Genomic DNA, 23533 nt, shown 5'->3' on the forward strand with positions numbered 1-23533 from the left:
CACCACTAGCACCGCTGACTCAGCTGGGTCGTAACAGGGGCCACTGTGGCCGCTCCTGGGCCTGGGCCTGCCACTCATGGCCCCCGTCAAACACACCATGCACAGTGGCAGCCTCTCTCTGTCCCCAGGTCGTGAGTCGGGTCCAGCGTTTGCTCCCCTGTCTGGTGGAGTGTCAGGCCGGGTCCTACTAGAAGATCGTGGGGGAAACAGGTCTTCCCCTTCTGTGGAGAGAGGTGGTCTCTTTGGAAGCCCTGATGGCAGAATTCTCCTCATGTCGGAAGGCCGCTGGGTTGCTGGTGGCGAGCGATGGAGAGAGAGTGACTGTCGTTCTCAGAGCACGGATCTGAGGCTGAAGCTCGACCTGGTGCTCTGTAGGCGCTCAGGTTTGTCCAAGGGAGCAAGTGGGTAATCAATGACAGCTGTCCTCATTCCCCTGACACTACCTGAGCAGACCCAGCTGCCGTCCACTGCAGTTCTCGCTCACAAACATGGGCAGTGGTGAGGTGGGCTGGTGGCCTGATGGCTTGGGGCAGATTTGCCCTCTTTTGTTCTTGAAGGACAAGAACCCCGGGTCTGCAAGATGTGAGGGGTTTGTGTGCACCGATGTGTTGTGTGACTGTGTCTATTTCCCGTGTGTGGCGATGTTCTGGGGAGAGACTCTCTAGCATCTGTCAGCGTTTACGTGACCACTGCCCAACTTGAACAACAGTGCCAGGGACATGGGAACCTGAGAGCTGAAGCCGCAGTAGGTTGAGTATGACGTTTTTGGTGGTGTGTGGCATCCATGACTCCATGCTGGGCCTGCTGTCTCCTTTCTCAACAGGACCCTGAACAGCTGCTTGCAGACGGACAGACATGATAGACGGGCTTCCGTTCTGCTTATCCTTTGCTCCTGGACCAGATGAGACGCAGGTTACTTGCTTGCTCTAACTCTCAATTTCTCTTTGTGGAGCGGAGAAGGTTTCTTCCCCCAACTGACCAGCTCTCTGATTCCCTGTCACCACCTGGGTGTCCTCTGACTCGTTCATTTCACACCTGACCCTGTCGATCTGGGGTGAGCATGGAATGCACAGGTGGGAGGACTCATCCTGCAAGCTGCCTTCAGCTCACGGGCAAGTCTCAACGCTCAGGTTCCCATGTCCCTGGCACTGTTGTTTAAGTTGTCTACAAAGTTGGGGGACATTCAATAGTTTGTTAGAAGGATTCCTGGGTCTCAGGAGAACTCCATGCTGACTGTTATGGTTTATTACAAGGATCTGCATGAGCAGCCAGATGAAGAGGCTCAGGACCGTGGGAGTGTGCAGGTCCCGGTGCAGGAGCCTCTGTTCCCGTGGACTTGGAATGTGCCCCCCTCGGAGCACGTGGATATGTTCACCATTTCAGAAGCTCTGTGAACCCTACTGTGGAGCAGTCTTCGTGGAAGCTTCATGATACAGGCACGCTTGATTCAGTCACTGGCTGTTGGGGACATAGGGCAGACTCCAGAGCCTCTCCACAGAGGTCGGGGAGTGAGGCTGATGGCTCCAACTCTCTAGTCATGGCTTGGTCCTCCTGGTCACCAGCCCCAACCTGAACTAAGATCCTTGGCCCAGTCATCTCATTAGAGTAGCAGTGACAGTCTTAATCACTCAGGAGATCCCAAGGACTGGGGAGCTGGGTGCCAGGAACTGGTGACAAAGACCACATATTTTACTTATCCCGCAGTCACGCTGTGGTCTTTGAGCACAGATCCCTTGTAATAGTGGGACCAGAACTACGGAGATGCTGGCTCAGTACTTGTGTCATTAACAGTCAGCCCATCTTCCTGCTGGAGGACAGCATCTCCCAGGGCCACTCAGGTCTTCTGGGTCTATTCAGTGTTGCCAAGTTCCAGAAGCAGGAATGTTCTCAGAGCACAGGGCTTTCTCTCTCAGGGTCTGGGATGATGGAGCTAAGAGACAGTGTCATCTCTTGCTCACACTTCTTCCGAGGCGCTAATGTACCATGGATTTCCCTCATGACATAGCAAATGTATCCCCTCCTTTACCCTCAGTTACTATTTCTACTTCTCTGCATTTATACCTCACTTTCTGCCATTGGAAGGGACATTATGTGTGGCTGCTGTGCTTGTCCAAACTGTGGGCAGCAACATGAGTCTATGCTCTGTTTTTTGCTTGTTTCAATAGCACTCTGACCATTTGCATCTATCACTGGGTGAGCAAAGCACAATCCAGAATATGCATTCCTGTCAAGAGCATTTTTTGCACCTTGGGGTTACCGTTATGGCTCTGACTTGCCAGCTATGTTCAAGGCTTTCCTACTGGGGGGTCAGCCTCCTAGCTCTCTGTGGTGTTTGGTTGGCAGCCAGAGCAGTTCTGTTTGGGCCACAGAAGATGCAAGTGGACTGTAGAGTTTCAGCCTTTCCCTGCATTGCCACAGTCTCCTCAGTCCCCTTATTTCCCTGACCTAGGTGGCTACCATAAGAGAGGACACCAGGAAACACACTCATGCATTCCAATCCACTTCCAAACTCAGAAGGTGGTTCTTGTGATGGGCATCAACATGTCCTCCTTTGATGCACGCCTCAAATTCCCATAATGAGCAAGGGCCCAGCCCCCCTGTGGCTATTCCTTTAATAAACCATGTTTCCATTGCCCTTCTTTCTGACCATGTGGTCTGGCTGTTGGCCACTGGCCATGAGTTGGTAAGTCCAAAACACGGGGGCTTTTCCCATTGTTCCATTTTTTCACTGCTATGCCTCAACATAAACATTAGAACTACCCTTTGAGCAACAGACAAAATAATCCTGAGCCTGATACAGCCATGGGGTTTTGGATAATGTTGGAAAAACACTCTAATGGAGAGGACAGTGCCCAGAAGAATTCTATTAAAAGGTGATAACAGTTAAAAAATACTTCTTAAAAAACAGTATGACAAAATTAATAGCACGTCCTATATAGTCTTCTCTAACTTTGACTTTAAAAACACAGAAGTGAACAGCTCAGTGAGCTGACCTGCATGCAGTGATGTAACAGTTCTCCTGTAGTAAAAGCTGTTTTTAGAAAGCTAGTATTGGAATCCTTAATATAATGATTTTAATCAGCAGTGGCTTCACCTTCAGCTGGACCCCTAGTAAGTTTTTGAATTCCTTGTTTTGCTGCAGGACCTTTTCGTTTTGCAAAACTTTGCTGTGTGCCTGCTGCTTTGGGTGTCCTTCTTCATAGGATGCCAACTCATCCCCATTTTCTTTCTTGATCTTTCTTTTCTTTTTAAAAAGATATTATTTATTTGAGAGAGAGGGAGAGAGCACAAGCAGAGGGGAGGGGCAGAGGGAGAGGGAGAAGCAGGCTTCCTGCCAAGCAGGGAGCAAGACATGGGGCTCAGTCCTAGGACCCTGAGATCATGACCTGAGCTGAAGGCAGACACTTAACTGTCTGAGCCACCTAAACACTCTCTCTCAATCTTTCTAATGATGTCCATTTGTAGTTGTCTCTCTACAGTTTCTAGCAGAGGAATCTCACAGCTAGAATATATCCATTCTCATACTGCATGAGTATCTCAGCATTGAATAAATTATAAAAACTATAGACTTCATATTGTCTCCTTCATAGGAATGTTTCCACAGGAAGAAATGGTAGCACGCTGAATCCTTGGGACTCCTCCTTGACAAGTCTTTAAGTTCTGTCTTTGTTATATTGGCCAAAATTATAATTTCATCTTTCATATCTATTTCCAGTTGCATATAGTTGAGCTGTCTGTTACTTAATGTTTCCAAACCTTGAAAAGCTTCTTGAGAAATAGGAAATGTTACTCCTTGTAATGTTTAATGCTGCGTGTCCATATCCATGGCAGTTTGTGCCTCATTAATTTTAATCTGTCATGATTCTTCCTCAGCTGCAGTCAATGGGGCAGGAGAAAATTGTGACAGAAGATTGTGTTTTTTATATCTGTGTAATGATGCATCTTCCTTTACTGTTCCAAACACTTCATTTGTAATGTGGCCCCCTCTAAACTCCTTTTTCAGAGTCACTCTTGTTCCTGCATACAACATATTTTAATGATCATGAGAATGTTCTGGAGACCAGATGGTGAATATCCACTCATATCCCTGGGCATCTGAGAATCTAACCTGAATACCATCTAGCAGGGCTGTTTGAAATTGGAACGCTGACTACATGGTCCAATCACAAGTGTGTCATTTTCAATAGATATTATTAGAAGTCTGTACTTTCCATTTCTCCTCTGGCAAAGGTATCTTTAACATCTTCACTTGCTTGGAGGTGGGTCTGATGGGACGTGGCAGCCGCGGGCTCCCAGCTCTGGCGCCAAGTCTGTGCAGAGACTTTTCGGCCTAAGTGGCACGAGTGTCACCCAGGTGCCAGGAGCAGCAGAGACAGCAGTTCCTACCGAGGCTCAGGTGTCCTGTGTCAGAGGAGTCATGACATCTGTACCTTCAGCTTGAAACTTCCCCAGTGTGTTGTTCAGGAAGATGCTGCTTTTGGAAATTTCCCCAGTGTTCTCCTTTATGTGTCAGTAAAAGATCTTATTTATTAGAGAAAGAGATAGAGCACAAGCAGAGGGGAGGGACAGAGGGAGAGAGAGAAGCCTTCCTTTCCCTACTCTTTGGCTTCATTGAGTCTTTTGCCTTGAACCCATCAAGAGGAGAACCCAGTTTTCAGAAACACAACTGTGAACCTGACAACCTCACTGGGCATTTCCCTTTTTTAAAATTCACTTTTACTTTATTTATTTGAGAGCAAGAGAGAGTAAGCAGAGGGAGCGCAGGCAGAGGGAGAGGGAGAAGTATTCTCCCCGTGGAGCAGGGAGCCCATGTAGGCTTGATCCCAGAAGCCTGGGACCATGATCCTGGGATATGACCTGAGCCAAAGGCTATTAACTGACTGAACCGCCCAGGCGCCCCTCCAGCACAATGTGTAATAGAAGTGGTGAGTGAATATGTCGTGTTGCTAATCTGAGGAGGAAATCCAACAGTCTTTCCCCATTAGGTAAAATGTTAGCTTAAGGGTTTTCATAAATGCCTTTATTCAGACTGAGGCAATTCCTTCTATCAGTAGTTGAATTTTTATCATGAGAAGGTGTCTGATTTTGTCAAATGATTCTTGCCCATCTGTTGAGATAAGCATGTGGCTTTTGTTTGAGGATATTAATATGATGTTTTATCTTGATTTATATGGATGTTTAACCAATCTTGCATTCCTGGAATAAATTTCAATAGGCTTGTAGTTAACTTTATATGTTGCTAGATTTGATTTGCTACATTTTGTTGAGATGTGTGTGTGTGCGTGCATGCGTGTGTGTGAGTCGACATTCATAAGAGATACTGGTCTGTAGTTTTCTTGTTTTGTGATATCTTTGTCTGTTTTGGTATCTGAATAATCCTAGCCTCATAGAATGAGTGGGGTTCCCTCCTATTTTTTGGGGGGAAGGGTTTGTAAAGAATTGTTATTCTTTCAGCATATGGTATATAATTTGCAAGTGAAACCATTTGGAACTGGGCTTTTACGTGGAATAGGTTTTTAAAATTTATTTATTTGTTTATAATGTATTACTATTATTATTATTATTTAAGATTTTATTTAGTTATTTGACAGACAGAGATCACAAGTAGGCAGAGAAGCAGGCAGAGAGAGAGAGGAGGAAGCAGGCTCCCTGCCGAGCAGAGAGTCCGATGCGGGGCTCGATCCCAGGACCCAGAGACCATGACCTGAACCGAAGGCAGAGGCTTTAACCCACTGAGCCACCCAGGCACCCCTATGCACCTATTTTCTTTATTTCTGTGTGGTCAGTCCTGATATCACCTCTTTCATTGCTGATCCCAGTAAGGTGGTCATTTCTCTCTCTCTCTCAATCTCTCTCTCTCTTTCTTTTAGTGAATTTAGTTAAAGATTTGTCAGTTTGGTTGATCTTTCAAAGGATCACATTTGATTCAGTTAGTTTCCTATACTGTTATTTTATTCTCTTTTCTCTGTTTCATTAACTTCTGCTCTAATCTTTATTTTTTCCTTCCCTTTGCCTGCTTTTAGTTTAGTTCGCTCCTCTTCCTCCTTTGACTTAATGCAGAAGTTCAGGTTATTGACTGGAGATGTTTCTTTTTCATACAGGCAGTTCCAACTATATTATTTCCTCAGCACTGCTTTAATTAGACTCCCTTGGTGTTGGTATGCTCTGTCCTTATTTCTATTAATCTCAAAGTATTTTCTGATTTCCATTTTGATATCTTTGACCCTTTGATTATGTTGAAGTGTGTTAATTCTGCATATTGTGAGTTTCTCAAATTCATTCCAGTTATTTATTTCTGGTGTCATGCCACTGTGATATTTGCATTATTTTTACCCCTTTAAATTCATTGAGTTTTTTTGTGGCCTAACATAGGGCTTATTTTCTAGAAAGCTCCATGTGCATTTGAAATGAATGTATATTCTGTTCATGGCTGGAATGTTCTTTACATATCAGACTTACACTTTTGTTTTAGAGTATGGTTCAAGCCTTCTTTATTTTCACTGACTTCTGCATAGCTGTCCTATCCACTATTGAAAGTGATATGTTGAAGTTTAAGTATTGTTGTCATATTGTCTGTTTCTCAGTTTCTGTCAGTTTTGCTACAAGCAGTTGGGTGTTGAGTTATTAGGTGAGTATATGTTTAGAGTTGTTTCATCTTTCTGATGATGATCGTTTTTATTATTACAAAATGATCATCCTGTTTATCTTACTAGCATTTTTATTTTTATTTTTTTAAAAAAAGATTTTATTTATTTATTAGACAGAGAGAGACACAGTGAGAGAGGGAACACAAGCAGGGAGAGGGGGAGAGAGAGAAGCAGGCTTCCTGCTGAGCTAGGAGCCTGATGCACGGGCTCAATGGACCATGACCTGAGTCAAAGGCAGACTCTTAACAACTCAGTCACCCAGGTGCCCCCTACTATAAAGTCCCTTTTGGCTAATGAGTGTATCCACTCCAGCTTTCTTATGGTTGTTTGCCTGAGATAACTTTTTCCATCCCTTTGAGTTTAATCTGTAACTAAGATCAAGTGCATCTACTGTAGAAGGCATAGGTGGACCTTGTTTTGTGTTCAGGCTAACAATCTGCACTTTGATTGACTTATTTAAGCCAGTCACTTGCAATTTTAATATTGACACTGTTGATTTATGTCGCCATCTTACTTTTTTGCTTTTTGTTTTCCATGACTCACTCATTTTTCTTTCTCTCTTTTTAAAAAGATTTTATTTCTTTAAGAGAGAGGAGAGAGAGAGACAGAGTGCATGCAGGAGCAGGGGAGCAGCAGAGGGATAGGGGAAAGAGAAACAAGGCTTCCTGCTGAACAGGGAGCCAGAAGCTGGGCTTGACCCAGGACCCTGGGGTCATGACCTGAGCAGAAGGCTGACACTTTACCAGCTGAGCCACACAGGTGTCCCTCCACTCATTCTTCTTTTACTAATAACTTCTTATTCAGTAAATAAACTATAATATTTTCATTTTTTAATCAATCACTTTATTTTGTAGTTATTTTCTTAATAGGTGCTTTTGCTTTTGCCATATTTTCTACATTTTAAATTTTGTGATTTTTTTCTTTATATCATACCCATAATATATATTCAAATAACGTATGTTTATATATTTGTATCATATCCTGGTCCTGTTATATTGCATCTTATGGTTCCAATATTGAAGTTTCATGAGCTACTTATTTTTTCTAAGGTTACTAAATCACTTTTTTTTTTCATTTTAACTTTAATTTCTTTCTATGAGTTGCTTTTCTTCTCTGTGCAATTTTCTGTGTAAGTTTCTTGACACGTAGGTTAAATAGAGATTTCTCTAGAGAAATTTGGTTCTTAAAATTTTGGGGCATCACCAATCCAGGACAATTATAAACTAAGCTAATGACATGAAGCTGTTTTGGCCCAATGGCCAATGTTAAAGCAAATTTGGACTACAAATCACAGATGGCTTAGTCAGTGTCTGCAAATTTTTGAAATAGCTGTTTGCTCACTTTTTCCTGACTCAAAGGCAAATTTCCTTAGAAAGTTCTTGCACTTGAAGATAGAACAGATTTGATTTGTGTCACCCTGTTCTGAGGATGTGAATCTTAGGTTCCCAGATTTTCAGGGAGGGGATGTTTCTCCTGCTCCTCACATGAAGCACCTCTGGGCATTGTCCCCTCTCTGTGAAGCTCCTGAGCCTGAGAAGCCAAGCTAAGATTTTCTAGATTTGAAAAATACTCTACGGATCAGAACAACTACTCTCTGGGGCTTACGGCCCATATTTAAATTTTGGGCTAATTGATTTTTCTCTTGAGTGTTCTGCACTTTTGAGTAATTTTATATTTTTTCTATCACTTTCATTTTTGGGAGAAGAAGCAGCCTTTTTTCCTAAAATTTTTTTAATTTAAATTTAATTAGCCAACAGAGTACATCATTAGTTTCATATGCAGAGTTCAATAATTCATCAGTTGCATATAACATCAGTGCTCATCACCTCACGTGGAGAGGGGCCAGCCTTAAACCTTAGTCTACTGTGTAGGTGGAAATGGAATCCTCAGTAAATGTTTTTCGTTTCTGCTCTGTTTTAGGCACCTGAGTTGGTGCTAAAGTGTAAGTCACCTAAACCAGTGCTGAACTATGTCTCCTGTGAGCCAGCCCTGGTCTGGGAAATTTCCTCAGGCTACAGAAAGTACACACAGAAGTTGAAAGTGAGTATAAGCAGGAAAGCTCTACCTTCTCCTGTCAGAGACTGGTTATTTCCAAGCAAAAATGAGCATGAATATCACGTCATTGGATCTGCGGAAACACTATGATCATTAGCTGTTCATGGACCAGAGATGAAATAGGCAGTGTCTACATGGGAATGGTTTTCAGACTTTTTGTGGAGGCTACATCAACCTGATGAAATTATAGGTACTCTCCCCAGAAATATGTACATAAAGAAACATCAAATGTCGGTCTGTATATGAGGATCATCTGAAGTGACACAGATCTGGGTTTTTAATCCCAGGAAGAGACAAAGGATGGAGAAGACATGTTGAGCAATCACTTCAACCCAACAATGCTCCTCCACTTATTTGTGAATAGGGACTGGAGTGGACAAAGCTGGGCCATAACAACCATCAAAGGAATAAGTTGAAAGATGAGTTTATTTATGAGTCACTCCTCATCCAAGCAGACTTGAGTGCCTGCAGTGTCCAGATCAAGTCCTAGTCTCAGAGCATGGCTCCAAATGTGGAAATTTGTCATTCTTTTCCATTCCTGGCTCCCAATGTCTATTCCCAGAACTTGTACTTCTCTTCCCCATGTACGGGAATGCCACACGTCAATAATCTTGTTGGGGACACAGACACCTCCACAGAGAGGAGAACCCACTTTGCCAAACAGTTCAGCACTTGGACATAACATGAAGCTTCAACAGTCATGTGACCACCTGCCAGACTCTGACTCTGGACACGTGACAGGCACACTGGGACAGTATCCATGCATTAGGCACAGGGGGTCTGAGCAGAGTCACAGTCATGTCATGCAGCTGTCAGGGGCAGCAGCGATAGCAGTCCAGTGGCCTCCCTCAGGGGAGTCAGTGGTGTCGATTTCCAGTAGCACATGCTGGCCATCTGTGGGCCTCTGTCTAGGGTCCAGTGTTGATTCAGCTTCTGGCTGTGCTGTCTCAAGCCTGTATTGTGGCTTTCCTGGAAATAAAAAGTTCTCATATATTCTCTTTCTTCCCGCAGTCTCTCTGTAACTGATGTATGTATCACAAGGAGTCAGAAATCCATGTAGGGAGGGGTTTCCAAGAGCAAGATTTCAGACATTTTTTGCCAACCTTACAGAGATATGATTGACATACACCATTGTGTGACTTTAGGATACAACCTGCTGATTGATACACTTCTGTATTGCACAGTGATTACAACCATAATATTAGCTAACACGTGCATCATGTCACATAGTTACCATTTCCTTTTGTGTGATGCAGACATTTAAGATCTACACTCCTGGTAACTCAGACATTTTATGTTGAGCTGATAACTTCCTCAGTCTGCCACCTGGCTGTGCCCCACAGGAGAGAAAAAAAATGCATACCCCAGCATGTCTTGGCATTTTTCTTCCTACAAAAGACATCTGAAGATTTTATTTATTTGAGACAGAAAGAGAGAGGGAGCGAGAGAGAGTGACCATGCGTGAGAGACGCAGGGAGGGGTAGAGGGAGAGGAAAGATGTTTCAAGCAGACTCAGTACTGGGTGTAGTGCCCAACATGGGCTAGTTCTCATGACCCTGAGGTTATGACTTGAGCTGAAGCCAAGAGTGGGACACCCAGATGCCCACAAAAAAAACCATTTAAATGTGTCTGTAAAACCCCTTCTTGCAATGAGGGCTCTCATTAATGACTTCAGTGTTTCCCTATCTGGTGGAGTCACAGGATTGCCTGTGGCTTTGTTACCAAATACTCAGGCCTCTCCCCAGACCCACCACCTTAGAATGCTGGGCGTGGGCCCAGGAATCACTGACATGATAAGCCCTACAGGAGAGGCTGATGCATGGCCATATGGGATCCTGCTTACTGTGCTTGCTCGCTACTCAGTGTGGGATCTGAAGACCAGCAGCAGCAGCACCAACCTTATTATCAACCCAGCATCTCGTGCTCTACCCCAGACTAGATCTTCATAGTCCAGGAAACTCCTGTGCACACTGAAGGCTGGGCCTCCCTGGTCTCTGTGCCTTCTAGACGCAGAACCAGACCGTGCAGTGCACTCTGGGTGTGTGCTCTGATCAGCCTGCTTAGTCCTGAGGAGTCCAGGGTTTGGTCCTGTTCCTTTCTCTTCTATGGTCCTCGACCCCTTGGTGACCTCCTCTCTGAAGGCTCTAATCATCATGTATATGCTGTCACCTCCCAATCTATTTCACTCTGTATCCAACTGCTAACCTCACTGCATTTCTAGTGGACATCTCAGATTCCACATGTCCAAACTGGTTACTGTGATGCTGCTTCCCCCAATGTCCTACTTCAAGATTCTTCCCCATATCCAGGGAGGCACTCCACATTTCTACTTGCAGTCTGAAATACTGGGTGCCCTCCTTGATTCCTCCTACTCACCACCCAGATTTGGTGGTTAGGAAGTGCTGCAAAGTCCATCTGTAAATATCCAGCACCCAACCACTTCCTATATCTTCCCTCACACCCCAGACGTACAGCCCACATCCCCCTCCTGGGACACAGCATTGGTTTCCTATATTTTCCCCACTGGTCATTCACTGTGCACCTCTCGATTCTCACAGCCGCAAACAGATGCTGCTTAGAAAGTCAATCCCATTGATCTGTTCATTCTTTTAACTCCACTCCTCACTCAGGGAAAACAAAAGCCTTCTAATATCCTCAGACCTCCATGATGAGGTCACCTTCTTAGTGAGGCTACCCTGATCCCTGGAGTAAAGGAGCCACGGTCCCCGTCTCAGCATAGGTGCTCTCTAGGTCTCCCTCCTCACAGTTCCTGCCAACTTCCAACTTAAACACTTCCCTTATTACTGCGCTTACACAATACACAGTTCACCTCCGAATGACACTGGTGCGTGGTGCATATGCAGCTGTATGCAGACTTTTTTATGGTAAGTACTGTCCATGCATTTCCTCATCTTTGTGATTTCTGACTAATTTTTGCAGCTTCTTTCATTGTTAGAAGACTCTTTTCTACATGTAACACAAACATGTGTTAAGTGACTCTTCATGTTATCAGTGAGGATTCCAGCAACAGTAGGCTATTAGTTCTTATGTTTTAAGGGAGTCAAAAGCTATACTTGGATTTCTGACTGCATGAGGGGGCCACTGCCCCAGTCCCCACGTTGTTGGAGGGTCAAGTGTAGGCAGACTACACTTACACTAGAAATACCCTTACACTAGAAATACTCTCCACAAGACCAGCACATTTTCCCTCTTCTTAGTCTCACTGAGGTATCCCAGATATAAACAAAGCATGTCCTGTATGAGGCATATGACAGTTACCAGTTGAATGAATAACTAGAGGACTCCTTCTTCTCGATGGGTCTCAGGCACAGCTGTTCCCAGGTGCACCCACCTCCCCATCCATGCTGTCTCTCTCCCCTTACAGGGCTGCCCTCCCCTCCCTCTTTCTGCTCAGCCCCTCCCCCCAGACCATCTCTTCTGCACAACACAGCACATAGATCTCTCTCCTTTGAAACACCGTACTCACACTTTTTGGGTCCTTTCTCCAACCACAAAGAGATCTACATTAGACTTGCTTTATAGATCCATGAACTTGGATCCAAGCCAGTACTAGGATCATTGAACTAAGGGTAGGGGAGAGAGGGCAGAGCAGATGGAGAGAGAAACTAATTGATGTTTATTAAGGCTGATAAACTTTCAGATTTCTCTATCTCTAGAATCTTAAGAATAACCTAGAAAACAGGTCTAGAGCAAGGGGAAGAGATGGATGAATCTGAAAGTTCCTCTCTCCATAACACAGAGGCTCCTGTGTGCCGGGGACAACCTAGGCCTGTGGGGACACAGCCCAAAGCACACCTGCTATAACTGACAGGGTGACCCAGGGAGAATGGGACAAGAACTGGTACACAAGAGCAAGAGCCAGCCTGAAGCTCTAGAGAAACAATGAAACCCTCCTCCCACCCCCCAAAATGGAGGCTATGACCCAACCCAGGCTTGAGGGGAGGCTGACCCAGTCACAGGAAGCTCTTGCTGCACAAGGTCCTGGTGACAGGTAACATCCAGGTCCCTGTGATCATAGCTCCTAGTGAGACAAGCTTCCACATAAGGGCCAAGGACACGGAGCAAAGAGATGCCCCAGCTCAGGGGTGAGCTCGTCACCCCCATGATGCATTGAGCACACAGTGGCACAAGCCCCATCCCTGCTTGTCTTCTCACAGCCTTCTGCCCCCACCCGCAACAGACTCAGGACAGTAAACGCATGGATTCTGGAAGGTTCTCAGCACTTCCATTTATTTGCTGTCTCAATTTTACAAATTTCTTCTTTTATTACTTAATCAACCCCATATGACAAGAATTAGGAAATAACAACTCATATCTGGATTCTCATTTTCAATACAGAAGTAGTCATTTGTACTCAACCCAACATTAAATGAAGACAGGGATGGAGATCGTCCAGCCCTGCTTCTGTTGGAACAGGAAAGCACATCAGAAAAGAGAATATAATCAGAATAGGGAGGGTGGGCAAATCTCCTCAAGTCCTCACATATGCTCAAAGGAACACAGACACATTCTGACATCTTCTGCACAAAAAGAAGTCAGGAGTTGCTGATGTTACCAAGTGGGGGTTTGAAGAAACCTTCCATCTCTTAGTTCTCACAAAGCAGCTGGTCTCACACTGTGAAAAAAAATTATGTACAAATTGAGGGATTATGTACAAATTGTACAAAGTGGGGATTCTCAGCAGTTGCCCTCGTGCAAAGTGTCCCTAGTGCCCCAACCCTTCCCCATGTCAGGGTCTCCAGGGTCTCACCTTTAACAGCCGTGAGAGACACATCAGAGCCCTGGGCACTGTCATCACCTAGGGGAGAACAAACAGGACGTGGTCAGAGCCCACAGGAGAGGAGACTACAGGAGGAGCTATGGGGTGTGTGAGCTCCCCATGGGGTCCTGCCTACACTATCCCAGGGTCTCAGGGATCACCCCTCTATACGTACGTGCAGCATGAGAGTAGCCTGGTCCTTTTTCTCCTGTGGGAAAAAAATACCATGTCAGAGGCCTGGGATAGGGCTGGGCCATGAGATCCTAGAGGAAGCTCCAAGTCCTGGTTCTAAATGAAGTTTCCAGAATTGTAACTGAACACCCAGGACACGACAGAAAACATGAAAAATGAGGTGAGGGGTCACTAGGTCACGGACTTGCTGGAGCTCTGTCCTCAGCGGAGACTTCCCTCTCTGTCTTGTGATTGCTGGGCATGAGGTGCCCCGATCACCAGAATTAACAAGATGAAAATGTGTCCTTTATTTTCACAAGTGTTTGATATGGAGTGTTTGTGATCAGCTCCAGAGAAGGCAAGTCCATTTGTGAGGATGGCACTTCCCAATAATAAGGCAGGACAGTCTGCTACCTAGGAAAATCCCCTGTGGGACAAGAAACCTCAGATTCCCACCACCCCACCCCACTCCATTCCTTACCTGAGCGCTTCTTCCACCAGATCATAAATCCAATCACTGCAATGACCACCAGGAGACCCAGAACAGCAATGATCCACATGATGGGGTTGGTTGGAGAAGGTGGCTCTGGAAATGGAGAGAAGGTGAGGGGTCCAGAGCTCTGGTAAGTGTCCTGGCCCTTCTGAAGTTCTCCAGAAGGTCTTCTGCTTTCCTTGAGAAGAGGCTCGACCCCAAACCCTCCTTACCCAATCTACGAGTGATGGGTTCCGGCAGCCCCTCATGCTGCACATGGCATGTGTATCTCTGCTCCTCTCCAGAAGGCACCATCACAGCCGCCCACTTCTGGAAGGTTCCATCTCCTGCAGGCCTGGTCTCCACAAGCTCTGTGTCCTGGGTCAGGTCCTCTCCATCTCGATGCCAGGTCAGGGTGATCTCCTCAGGGTAGAAGTCCAGGGCCCAACACCTCAGGGTGACATCATGTTCGGAGATGGGGTGGCGGGTTATGTGTATGTTGGGGGGTTCTGAGAAGAGAACCAGAAAATCCACACTTGGGTTTATCTTTATATGCCACTGAAACAGCATTCATGTGACCATCTTGAGATGGACTGGGTATTGGTTTGGATGGAAGAAGCACAAAACCCAGTCACCAACCCAGCCCTTGGGATCTTCTAATCCTGGAAAGTTCTAGAGTCAGGGAGAGGGTCCAGGATAGGAGGCTGTAGGTTTAAGGGGGAGAGCACACTAATGGTCCTGACTGTGGTGGGGGCTGAATGACTCAAAACACCCAGTCAGACCTCCAAAGATGTTTGTATTGGAGAAAAAGGCCTTGAGAGGTTAAGTCATGGTTCCCAAGGTGGCTGCCAGGGTCAAAGGGAACCACTGATGGGTTATTACAGGGATGCTACCTGTCTCCCGGTAGAGACTGGATTCTTCCACTGTCCTTTAGAGAAAAGCGGCCCTCTGGGTGAGTCACTCTCTAGTAGGAACCTGAACACCCAGGCGGACCTCCCTCTCCCCTCCCATGGGAGGGCGGCGTTCTGACTTGAGTCCATTTTCCCTTCCTGGTGGGAAGCCAGCCCCAGGGAAGGGGAGATCAGGGAGGCCCCGCGGCCCCTGGTACCTGCGCGCAGCAGCGTCTCCTTCCCGTTCTCCAGGTACCTGCGGAGCCACTCCACGCACGTGCCCTCCAGGTAGTTCCTCTCATGCTCTGCCACACCGGCCGCCTCCCACTTGCGCCGGGTGATCTCCGCCGCCATGTCCGCCGCGGTCCAGGAGCGCAGGTCCTCGTTCAGGGCGATGTAATCCGCGCCGTCGTAGGCGTCCTGACTGTACCCGCGGAGGAGGCGCCCGTCGGGCCCCACGTCACAGCCGTACATGCTCTGGAAGGTGTGAGACCCTGGCCCCACCCGACAGGCAAGCGGTTAAGTCCAAACAGAAAGTAAAACCGCCTCAAAGTTCCCGCGGGTTCTTCCGGCTTAAGGATGCGGGACGGGGTGAGGGTGCGGGAGGGTCCCTCAGACTCGGGGGACACTGAGACCCAGATATCGGAGAATGAGGGTCGTGACCTGGACCCGGCCCTGTCGCTCACCGGCCTCGCTCTGGTTGTAGTAGCCCCGCAGGGTGTTCAGGTTCACTCGGTAAGTCTGTGCGGTGTCCTTGCAGATCCGCGTGTTCCGGTCCCAATACTCCGGCCCCTCCTGCTCCACCCACGGCGCCCGCGGCTCGTACCTCTGACTGGCAGAGTCGCTGTCGAACCGCACGAACTGCGTGTCGTCCACGTAGCCGACGGCGATGAAGCGGGGCTCCCCGCGGCCGGGCCGGGACACCGCGGTGTAGAAATACCTCATGGAGTGGGAGCCTGCGGGCACGGAGGGGCTGAGACCGCGCCTACTCTCCTCCCCGCGCGGGGCCCGGGGCCCGGGTGGAGGCGGCTGGGAGGGCAGGGAGAGGGGGCACCGAGTGCGGGAGAGCAGGGCGTAGGCGGGAGGGACGGGGAGCACAGGCTGGGGTGGGGCCGGGGCGACTGGGGTTCTGGGGCGGGGGCGGCGGAGAGGCGCCTTCCCCGGGGGTCCCACGTCCCCGCCGGGTGGTCCCCTCGCTCCCGCCCCGCAGAGGCCCTTTCCTCTCGCCCCGCACTCACCCGCCCAGGTCTCGGTCACGGCCAGCGCCCCCCACAGCAGCAGGAGGAGGGTTCGGGGCATCACGACCTCCATCTTCGGAGTCTGAGGAGAAGGTGAGTCGCTGCTGGGCTCGGAGGCTGGTGAGGAAACTTTTAACCCGAAACCGCGTTGCCGCTGATTGGCTTCGCCACAAACCCTGGACCCAATGAGAGCGACAGCTGGGTGTGTGTCATGAGTATCCATGCAGGAGGAGGTGACACAGGTTGGGAGAGAGAGAAGTGAAACCCAGAGAATTGGGAATTCCCCAACACTGGGCTTCCCCACCCCAGACACCGCCCTGGGGCCTGAGAGGCGACCCAGGGACCTGGGACTTTGCCCCGACCCCCCCCCCCCCCCCCTGCACAGAGCACTCTTTGTCACACCGTCCCCCTGAGCTGAAGCCCAGGAGCTGCGTGAGTCAGTGATTCTCAAACATTCTGTTCACAGGGTATCTACACAGTGTCACAGATGACTGAGGATCCCAAGGATCATTTTATGTCTGTGGGTTATCTCTATCAGTATTTACCATAGTAGGAATAAAACAGGTTTAAAAATTCATTAGTTCATTTAGAATCATATTAATAATCCATGGCATGAAAATAAAAATATTGATTTTATGCAAAATAACTATTTTTACAAATAAAAAGCATAGGGAGAAGAGTGATGTTCTTGCTTTTTGCATTTTTGCAAGACTCTTTCTTGTCTGTCTCCTTACAAGACCCCTGGATGTTCAGATTTGCTTCTGCCTTTGTTGTGTTGTTTTGGTTGACGTGTATGAAAAAATTTACAGCCTTACACAAATATGGGAGACTAGTATGTTTCATAACCTTCTCAGATCATTATTCATTATTCATCTTAGGTACTATATTCAAATGACACAAGTTGTACTTTCTCAAAGGTTATTTGCAAAGTGGAACTTGAAAGAGTATCATTGACTCTGTCCTCTGATGCATTAAAATCCACAGGCCCATCTTGCACACTGAATGGATCTTGTACTAATGCATGATTTATTTAAAAAATAGTGTGTTGTTTAACTAAGTTATGTATGTGTTCCAGTGTTGATGAGGTTAAAATTGAATTATCAAAAGTCATATTTGGGGGCACCTGGGTGGCTCAGTGGGTTAAGCCTCTGCCTTCGGCTCAGGTCATGATCCCTGGGTCTGGGATAGAGCCCCGAATCGGGCTCTCTGCTCAGCAGGGAGCCTGCTTCCCCTTCTCTCTCTGCCTGCTGCTCTGCCTACTTGTAATCTCTCTCTCTGTCAAACAAATAAATAAAATCTTTTAAAAAAAGTCATATTTGTTTTAATATTACCACAGATCCCAATAGATCAGCAGTGAGAAGCTGTCAAGTTTATTGGTACATCACAAGTTTCCCAAAATTCTGATTTTTCTCTTGAGACCTTACATGTGTTCAAGGCAACAAATACTCTCAGCTGTTGTATATGAGTTGATTTTCATGAAAGGTTAACTTCATGTTCATTTTCCAGACACTGTGGGTCAATTGCCCTAGTCTAAATAATCCAAGTTCTGTGTCGTTCATTTTTTCAGCTAAAAATGGCATTCTGTTAAAAAAAAAAAAAAAAAAAAAAAAGAAGCCAGTCTCCCACTGGTCCTGCCCTGGCCTTTTCCTCACTCAGCAGAATCCCTTTCCCTGAGCTGCACTTCCTGCCTCTGAAAACTCAGCTCTGACTTTAGCCCTGAGTGCATCTAGAAGAGACCTCACCTCCTGGAAATGTGATAGCAGAGAGGGTCCCCAGTCTGGGAAGGGAGGTGGAGGGACAGGGGTTTCTTTTTGGTAACTGGGGACAGTTTGTACCTGCAGCACCTAAGTGTAATTACCATGCATTGTGACAGCTGAAGTGTACAGACATGAACCAAAACATGATGTATCACATCTAGGTCATTAAGTGTTCAAGATGCCCATCCCTGGAGCTCTTTGTTGTCTCTATTACTTGGGTGTCTTGGGTCTTGTCTGTGTTCATCTGGTAAACAGAAGCAGACATGTAAGTCTTCACCAAGCCCAGGTGAGAGGATTTATTGAACACACATGTATCAGATACCTCATAGGCTCTGTAGGTACTTGTAAACGTCATAAAGCAGAAGATGGACTTCTTAGATTCCATTATGTTATTGTCCTTTACCTCTTTCTCCTCCCCATATTTTTGCTCAAATTCAAACAATTCTGTGTTTCCCTTCACCCTTAACACCCTGTGCTCTTCATTTCTACTGAGGTAGAAATAGACATGAAATGCTTACAATTTTGACATGAAGAAATTCTCTAAGCACGACCCAGTGATGAAAACCCATCAAGAAAAACATGAAATACCTGCATGTCAACCCCACACTCACAAAGATACAAACACATGTCATGATCGAACTAAAAGATACAACGCGGTGAGCGTAGGTGGCTCAGTGGGTTAAAGCCTCTGCTTTCGGCTCAGGTCATGATCCCAGGGTCCTGGGATCGAGCCCCACATTGGGCTTTCTGCTCTGTGGAGAGCCTGCTTCCTCCTCTCTATCTGCCTGCCTCCCTGCTTACTTGTGATCTCTGTGAAATAAATAAATAACATCTTAAAAAAAAAAAAAACAAAAAATAAAAGACACAGACACAATTTTGACAGTCAGAGGGTAACATTGATTGTTGTTCTTCAACCAAGACCACCAGGAGCACCTGCAGGCCCTCAAGTTGGATCTATTATCTGTTGCAGTGAGAGAGAACGCACCCCTTTGTCATGTCTCTGTAAACCTCCAACTATTCTAAGATAAAAGAGTGTCTTTTGTAAAATAGCCCTCAGAGAGGGAATAGGTCCAGGAGGATGGAGGATCTACTTTTCAGTTTTCCTGGACTTGCGATCCAGGGCCTGGAGAGAGGGGTTGTGGGGAGGACAGATGGCAATTCAGACATGGGACAGGACTCCAGAGCACTCCTCTCCCCGGATCCCTGTCCTGGATCCCTGTCCCACTGCTGCACCTGCCCCCAGGGCTGCTCAGAAGGCCCCTTACTCTCCCCCAGGACACAGTCTGCAGGTCCTCCCTTTGGACCTGACTCAGCTCAGCCCCGTGCGCCCCCTGGCGGTGAAGGGCGGGAGCGCAGCAGCACCCCCGTGGCCACAGGGCTGAGGGCAGAAGACGTGAGGGGACTTAGAGTTTCTCTCCAGGGACCTCCCCAAGGTCTCCTTGGGCTCTCCAGCAGGGACACAGGGCTGTGCATACAGGAGAAGGCCCCATCCAGTGTCAGTCTCCAGTCTGAATTATCCATTTATATTCAAACAAATTGATTCTTCATTCTGCCTCTCCAGGCTTTCAATGCAGTTTACCTATGGAATTTTACTATATATCTTTCTTTTTGTTCTGGAATTCCTATTTGGTCTTCTTAGTTCATTCTGCTTCTTCGTTCCGGTTTCCATTCTGTTTGCCATTTAATAACAAGATTTTCTTACATTCCTTCAACACATATTTATGCAGTTCTTTGAACATATTTCCTGAAGCTGCATGAAAGCCTTTGGTGCTGTTTCCCATATCTGGGCGCACTGGGAATACGTTTCTGTTGACTTTCTCATTAGAGTCACACATTTCTGTTTGAATAAGTCATACATTTCTTTGTATGTCTGGTAATATGTTCTTTTTTTTAAAAAAATATTTTATTTATTTATTTGACAGAGATCACAAGTAGGCAGAGAGGCAGGCAGAGAGAGAGAGAGGAGGAAGCAGGCTCCCGCTGAGCAGAGAGCCCGATGTGGGACTCGATCCCAGGACCCTGGGATCATGACCTGAGCTGAAGGCAGAGACCTTAACCCACTGAGCCACCCAGGTGCCCCTGGTAATATGTTCTTTAAAAGTGGATTATGCATTTTATATTTAAACAAATCTGGAATCTATTTTATCTTTTGAAGAGTATTCTTTTCCTAGAATTGTTTAACCTGCTCAGACCCCACTATGGCCTGAGCCCCTGCAGTGCTGACAGCTGTTGCCTGTGCCCTGTTTTTCTGCATCCAGTGACTGCATTTTCTCCCTTGTCCTGAGTGAGCTGCCCTCTGTCTGTGCGATTAGTGGCCACTCAAGGATGTGCAGTTTCTACTTATATTTTGACACTCACCTTCTCTGTGGTTACTTTGTTCCTGAGATTTCCCTGAAACTTCCAAGTGCCCTGCCAACAACGAAGTCTGACATTTGATGCATTCATCCGGTATTGAATAAGGAAAGGGTTAAGGTGTAGGCAGGAAGAGGCAGGGGGCCCCTGGCTGGGACACTATTCCTGGCAGGCGGAAGCTCTAATCCAGAGTCAACAAGAGATAAGGAAACAGACCCTTAGCTTCCAATGGGTCGAATGGTTGGGAGTATTTTTTTTTTTTTGTTGTTGGCTACAGTGTATCACAGAAAATGACCAAATCCCAAAGAAGTAAGTCATTAATGGTTTCTCAATGGTCCTTGCTCAAGCCAAGATGGCACAGGAATCTCAAGGCCACAAGCTTCCCAGTCAGTACTCAAGAAGAGACTGCCACGGAAAGCCTCAGTGGCAGCCCATTCGGATCCCTCTCACTCTAGAGAGCTTTCTGTTTCCTTTCTGTTCTCACCTTCACTAATAAACTTTCACTTCCCTTCACCTCCCCTTTTTATTTTTTTATTTTTATTTATTTATTTTCAAATAATTTATTTATTTATTTGACAGAGAGAGATCGCAAGTAGGCAGAGAGGCAGGCAGAGACAGAGAGGAGGAAGCGGGCTCCCCGCTGAGCAGAGAGCCCAATGCGGGGCTCGATCCCAGGACCCTGAGATCATGACCTGAGCCGAAGGCAGAGGCTTAACCCGCTGAGCCACCCAGGTGCCCCTCACCTCCCCTTTTTAAAAAAGATTTTATTTATTGGACACAGAGAGAGAGATTACAAGTAGGCAAAGAGGCAGGCAGGGGTGGTAGTGGGGGAAGCAGGCTCAGGCCTGAGCAGAGAGCCTGATGCGGGGCTGCATCCCAGGACCCTGAGATCATGACCTGAGCAGAAGACGGAGGCTTAACCCACTGAGTCACCCAGGCGCCCCTCCCTTCACCCTTTTGAGTCTGTGAGATTCATTCTTTGACTCCGTGAGACAAGAACCTTGTAATCCCTGATGGGTAGTGATGATGAACATTTTTTTATGTGTCTGATAGCCATTTGTATGTCTTCATTGGAGAAGTGTCTGTCCATATCTTCTGCCCATTTTTTGATATGATTTTGTTTTGTGTGTGTTGAGTTTGAGGAGTTCATTATAGATCCTGAATATCAACCTTTTGTCTGTACTGTCATTTGCAAATATCTTCTCCCATTCCGTGGGTTGCCTCTTTGTTTTCTTGACTGTTTCCTTTGCTGTGAAGAAGCTTTTGATTTTGATGAAGTCCCAAAAGTTCATCTTCACTTTTGTTTCCTTTGCCTTGGAGACATATCTTGAAAGAAGTTGCTGTGGCTGATATCGAAGAGATTACTGCCTATGTTCTCCTCTAGGATTCTGATGGATTCCTGTCTCACATTGAGGTCTTTTATCCATTTTGAGTTTATCTTTGTGTACGGTGTAAGAGAATGGTCGAGTTTCATTCTTCTACATATAGCTGCCCAGTTTTCCCAGCATCATTTATTGAAGAGACTGTCTTTTTTCCACTGTATATTTTTTCCTGTTTTGTCAAAGATTATTTGACCATAGAGTTGAGGGTCCATATCCGGACTCTACTCTGTTCCACTGGTCTCTGTGTCTGTTTTTATGCCAGTACCATGCTGTCTTGGTGACCACAGCTTTGTAGTAAAGCTTGAAATCAGGTAACGTGATGCCCCCCCATTTTATTTTTGTTTTTCAACATTTCCTTAGTGATTCGGGGTCTCTTCTGATTCCATACAAATTTTAGGATTATTTGCTCCAGCTCTTTGAAGAATACCGGTAGAATTTTGATCGGAATGGCATTAAAAGTATAGATTGCTCTAGGCAGTATGGACATTTTAACAATGTTTATTCTTCCGATCCAAGAGCATGGAATGGTCTTCCATATTTTTTTGTCTTCTTCAATTTCTTTCATGAGTGTTCTGTAGTTCCTCGAGTACAGATCCTTTACCTCTTTGGTTAGGTTTATTCCCAGGTATCTTATGGTTCTTGGTGCTATAGTAAATGGAATCGATTCACTAATTTCCCTTTCTGTATTTTCATTGTTAGTGTATAAGAAAGCCACTGATTTCTGTACATTGACTTTGTACCCTGCCACGTTGCTGAATTGCTGTATGAGTTCTAGTAGTTTGGTGGTGGAGTCTTTTGGGTTTTCCATATAAAGAATCATGTCATCTGTGAAGAGAGAGAGTTTGACTTCTTCATTGCCAATTTGTTTTTTTTTTTTTTAAAGATTTTATTTATTTATTTGACAGAGAGAGATCACAAGTAGGCAGAGAGGCAGGCAGAGAGAGAGAGAGGAGGAAGCAGGCTCCCCGCCGAGCAGAGAGCCCGATGCGGGACTCGATCCCAGGACCCTGAGATCATGACCTGAGCCGAAGGCAGCGGCTTAACCCACTGAGCCACCCAGGTGCCCCTTCATTGCCAATTTGTATACCTTTTATTTCTCTTTGTTGTCTGATTGCTGTTGTTCATCATCACTAGCCATCAGGGAGATTCAAAACAAAACCACATTGAGATACCACCTTACACCAGTTAGAATGGCCAAAATTAGCAAGACAGGAAACAACATGTGTTGGAGGGGATGTGGAGAAAGGGGAACCCTCTTACACTGTTGGTGGGAATGCAACTTGGTGCAGCCTCTTTGGAGAACAGTGTGGAGATTCCTCAAGAAATTAAAAATAGAACTTCCCTATGACCCTGCCATTGCACTCCTGGGTATTTACCCCAAAGATACAGATGTTGTGAAAAGAAGGGCCATCTGTACCCCAATGTTTATAACAGCAATGGCCACGGTCGCCCAACTGTGGAAAGAACCAAGGTGCCCTTCAATGGACGAATGGATAAGGAAGATGTGGTCCATATACACTATGGAGTATTATGCCTCCATCAGAAAGGACGAACACCCAACTTTTGAAGGAACATGGACGGGACTGGAAGAGATTATGCTGAGTGAAATAGTCAAGCAGAGAGAGTCAAGTATCATATGGCTTCACTTATTTGTGGAGCATAACAAATAGCATGGTGGACATGGGGAGTTAGAGAGGAGAAGGGAGTTGGGCGAAATTGGAAGGGGAGGTGAACCATGAGAGACTTTGGACTCTGAAAAACAATCTGAGGGTTTTGAAGGGGCGGGGGG

General features: G+C 46.3%; 1 protein-coding gene and 2 pseudogenes across 1 annotated transcript; 1 reads left to right on the plus strand and 2 right to left on the minus strand.

The window, feature by feature from the left end:
- Positions 1-23533, plus strand: part of LOC116587519 — a 592489-nt pseudogene that overhangs the window by 12396 nt on the left and 556560 nt on the right.
- LOC116587897 lies at positions 3503-4346 on the minus strand (annotated as a pseudogene).
- LOC116587550 (DLA class I histocompatibility antigen, A9/A9 alpha chain-like) lies at positions 13269-16368 on the minus strand. Its single transcript, XM_032338151.1, has 8 exons — positions 16254-16368; positions 15702-15971; positions 15234-15509; positions 14359-14634; positions 14135-14239; positions 13658-13690; positions 13474-13521; positions 13269-13338 (listed from the first exon to the last, which is right to left on the minus strand). Exons 1-8 carry the CDS (start codon positions 16324-16326, stop codon positions 13334-13336), a joined length of 1086 nt encoding a protein of 361 aa, XP_032194042.1. The 5' UTR covers positions 16327-16368; the 3' UTR covers positions 13269-13333.

The sequence above is a fragment of the Mustela erminea genome, chromosome 4, assembly GCF_009829155.1.
Source record: "Mustela erminea isolate mMusErm1 chromosome 4, mMusErm1.Pri, whole genome shotgun sequence".
Lineage (NCBI taxonomy): Eukaryota > Metazoa > Chordata > Mammalia > Carnivora > Mustelidae > Mustela > Mustela erminea.

What these genes read in the sequence shown, in the direction of transcription:
- LOC116587550 (XM_032338151.1), bottom strand. Translation starts at nt 16,326, where the DNA reads ATGGAGGTCGTGATGCCCCGAACCCTCCTCCTGCTGCTGTGGGGGGCG. An exon ending in CTACAACCAGAGCGAGGCCG is followed by an intron (nt 15,510 to 15,701) that starts GTGAGCGACAGG and finishes GGGTGGGGCCAG; the next exon opens with GGTCTCACACCTTCCAGAGC. An exon ending in ACCCATCACTCGTAGATTGG is followed by an intron (nt 14,240 to 14,358) that starts GTAAGGAGGGTT and finishes CTCCATTTCCAG; the next exon opens with AGCCACCTTCTCCAACCAAC.